At 39.2% G+C, this 3,260-nt stretch overlaps 1 protein-coding gene across 1 annotated transcript; it reads right to left on the reverse strand.

Annotated features, from left to right (window-relative positions):
- Positions 1–964: 964 nt before the first annotated feature.
- Positions 965–1,625, reverse strand: LOC145105431 (uncharacterized). The gene is made up of 3 exons (XM_079042535.1): positions 1,607–1,625; positions 1,400–1,524; positions 965–1,288 (listed from the first exon to the last, which is right to left on the reverse strand). The coding sequence occupies exons 1-3, from the start codon at positions 1,623–1,625 to the stop codon at positions 965–967; spliced, it is 468 nt and encodes a 155-aa protein (XP_078898661.1).
- Positions 1,626–3,260: the final 1,635 nt, after the last annotated feature.

Raw genomic sequence — 3,260 nt, forward strand, 5'->3', positions numbered from 1 at the left:
CATATAACTCAACATCATAAGTGTTATAACACATTTTTGGCCCCGTTAACTTCTCACTAAAATAGGTAATCAGTTGTCCTCCTTGACTTAGAACTGCTCCAATCCCAACCTTGGAAGCATCTGTGTGTAATTCAAAAACTTGAGAAAAATCTTGCAATACAAGAATCGGTGCTATAGTAAGCATCTCTTTTACCAATTTGAAAGTTGATTTTTCCGCTTTAGTCCAAGTAAAGGTCTTCCCTCTCATACAATCACTCACTGGTTCCATAGTAGAACTAAAGTTTGGAAAAACCTCCTATAGAATAAAGCAAGACCGTGAAAGCTTCGAACTTCAGTGATGGTAGTTGGAGTTGGCTATTGTCTGACACCTGCTACTTTAGACTTGTCCACTTCTATTCCTTCCCCAGAAATAACATACCCCAAGAACAAGACTTTAGGGACCATGAACACACATTTCTTCACAGCTTCATATAAACTATCTCATCGAAGTACAGTCAAAACCTTCCTTACATGGCTGACTTGCTCACCAAAAGTAGCACTGTAAACAAGTATGTCATCAAAATAAACGACTATAAATTACCAATGAAGGGCCTGAACAACCGGTTCATCACATGCATAAATGTACTAGGAGCGTTTGATAAATAGAAAGTCATCACCAATCCCTCATACAATCCTTAACAAGTCTTGAATGCAGTCTTCCACTAGTCCCCAGGTCTAAGTCGAATATGATAATACCCACTCTTCAAGTCCAGTTTCGTAAAGATAGTGGCACTGCTAATCTGGTCAAGAAAGTCATCAAGTTGAGGAATTGGAAATCTATACCACACTATGATCTTATTGGTGGCGCGCGACTATCAACACACATACGCCAAGAAACATCCTTTTTAGAAGTCCACAAACAAGGAACAACACACGGGCTCATGCTCTCCCGAACATGACCTTTTGAAATTAAGTACTCCACTTATCATCGGTACTCCTCATGCTCTTCAGGACTCATTTTATAATGTGGCCTATTAGGAAACTGGGCTCCTGGTTGTAAATCAATATGATGTTGGATGTCACGTAAAGGTGGAAAGCCATCATGTAATTCATTAGGGAAAACATCAGCAAATTCCTTGAGCAAGGGAAAAATAGCCTTAGGAATTTCAACCTTCTTAGCCACTTCCTTCCCTAGCAACACAAAAATGTCCCCTTTCACCTCTAACTCATCTTCAAACTGAGTAAGGGTAAATAGAGTACCCGAAGGTTTAGCATCTCGTTCCTTTGGCTTACTGGGAACCAATGTTATCTTCACACCCCCAAATAAGAAATTGTAAGTATCGGTCCGATCGTTATGATCTATGTTATGATCATACTACCAAGGTCTTCCCAACAATAAATAAAAAGCATCCATAGCAACCACATCACACCACACATCATCTTTATACTTGGTACCAACAAAAAATTGAACAATGGCTTGTTTAGATACAGTTACCTCACCACCCTTCTTAAGCCACTTTAGCTTGTAAGGTTTAGGGCGATTTTCTATTTTCAAAGCCAAATTTTTAACCTCATCCTCAGATATAAGGTTATCACAACTTCCTAAATTAATAACCAAGGTACAAACCTTGCCCAAAATAGTACATGTTGATTGAAATATGTTATGTTTGAGCCAATCATCACCAACAACATTGGTGTAAAAAATGAGCCCCTTACCACCAAATTTATCCCCACATCTCCAGTTACAACTTCCTATTCGAATTGAGGCTCTTCGTCATACACATGGGTATATTTGTAATCTTCACCAGCATCATCATTTTGGCAATCATCTTGCAAAGCAAAAAAATGACTTTTTTTTGACCTTCTTGCACTCTAATTTCCGGTGACCTGCCTCCCCATAACTAAAACACCTCAAGCTACTACTACCAGATGTCCTAGGAATTGGTCCAACACCGTTAGATTTTAGTCTTTGTTGATTAGGCACAATGCGGGGTACCATACCACCCATCCCATAACTTCCTCCAGTAATGGTAGTTGAAGACGAACCGCCCACCCGACGACTTTGTTTCTCAAAATCAAATTCCCGTTGGTGCGCTTCAGAAACAGATACCAAGTAAAACATACTTACAGAGTCCATGATTTGGACTCGTAGACCCCCAATATATCAAGCAACGAGTTTTTCCTTTATCTTCTGGATACCGTTTCAAGAAATCAATTGGTAGAACTCAGCTGTATAATCGTTAACTAACTTGGCACCCTGGTTTAGATTTTGCAAGCATTGGTACATCAACCTTTGAAAATTATGGGGTAGGAAGTTGGACTGCAAACACTTCTTTATCTTCCTCCAAGTCACGACCTTTGTCTTCCCAATCCTGTCTCGTGTTAGTTTTAATTGTTTCCACCATGCAGATGCCCTACCACGTATCCTAATAGTGATCAATGACACTGTTTTTTCAGGGACTTCTTTGAACTCAAAAACTTCCTCAACAATAGCCAACCGGTCGATGAACCCCTATGGATTCAAACTGACCCCATAGAATTCTAGGATATCAATTCTCATTTCGGCCTCCCAACTCCTATTTCCATCCCCACGATCATGCCTTGGCTGCCTTTCTAGATCGTCTTCAGAATACAAACTGTCACTACCACCGAACGGGTTCCCAAACTCACCATCTTCCACCTGAAAATGAGTTCAAGATCTTTTACCTCCTCGATTGATCAGTTCGACCATCCTGTTAGTGAATTTATTAACCATTTAATCCATCCTCTATTTCATTCATGCCATAATACGTTCTTCCAATTCTTACTCATGAACCTTGGTGGGTGTCTTGTTTCTCCTCGGAGGCATTCTAAACCAAGAATTCGCCTCTGATACCAAATGATGCAGCGTACCAAAACAAACAAATATAAACAAGAATGAACATTTTGGTTCTAAAAGACTAACCATGACAATCTCTTCAAAACCACGTTGATTCTACGAATACCATGGGATTGGCTTCAAAATCTGGGTTAACACGCAAAAAAAATTTGAGAAAAAATTGAAAGTTCATAAAATTGATGATCGACCATCCAAATTACATTAGCAATAGTTAAATAAGTAGCAGAAATTAAAACAGAACCCTAAAGGTCCATGGGTGATATACAAACCCAAAAACAAAACCCAAAAATAATAGAATTGTCCATAACTTCATCTAGAAAGTGATTTATGGACTAGAAAATGGGTAAGTTCCCTTTGGGAACTTATTACGACATGCTTCTCACTCCAAGCCTCGATTTGACTA

The sequence above is a fragment of the Lactuca virosa genome, chromosome 4, assembly GCF_052849685.1.
Source record: "Lactuca virosa cultivar CGN04683 chromosome 4, Lactuca_virosa_CGN04683_v6, whole genome shotgun sequence".
In the NCBI taxonomy this organism is placed as follows: Eukaryota; Viridiplantae; Streptophyta; class Magnoliopsida; order Asterales; family Asteraceae; genus Lactuca; species Lactuca virosa.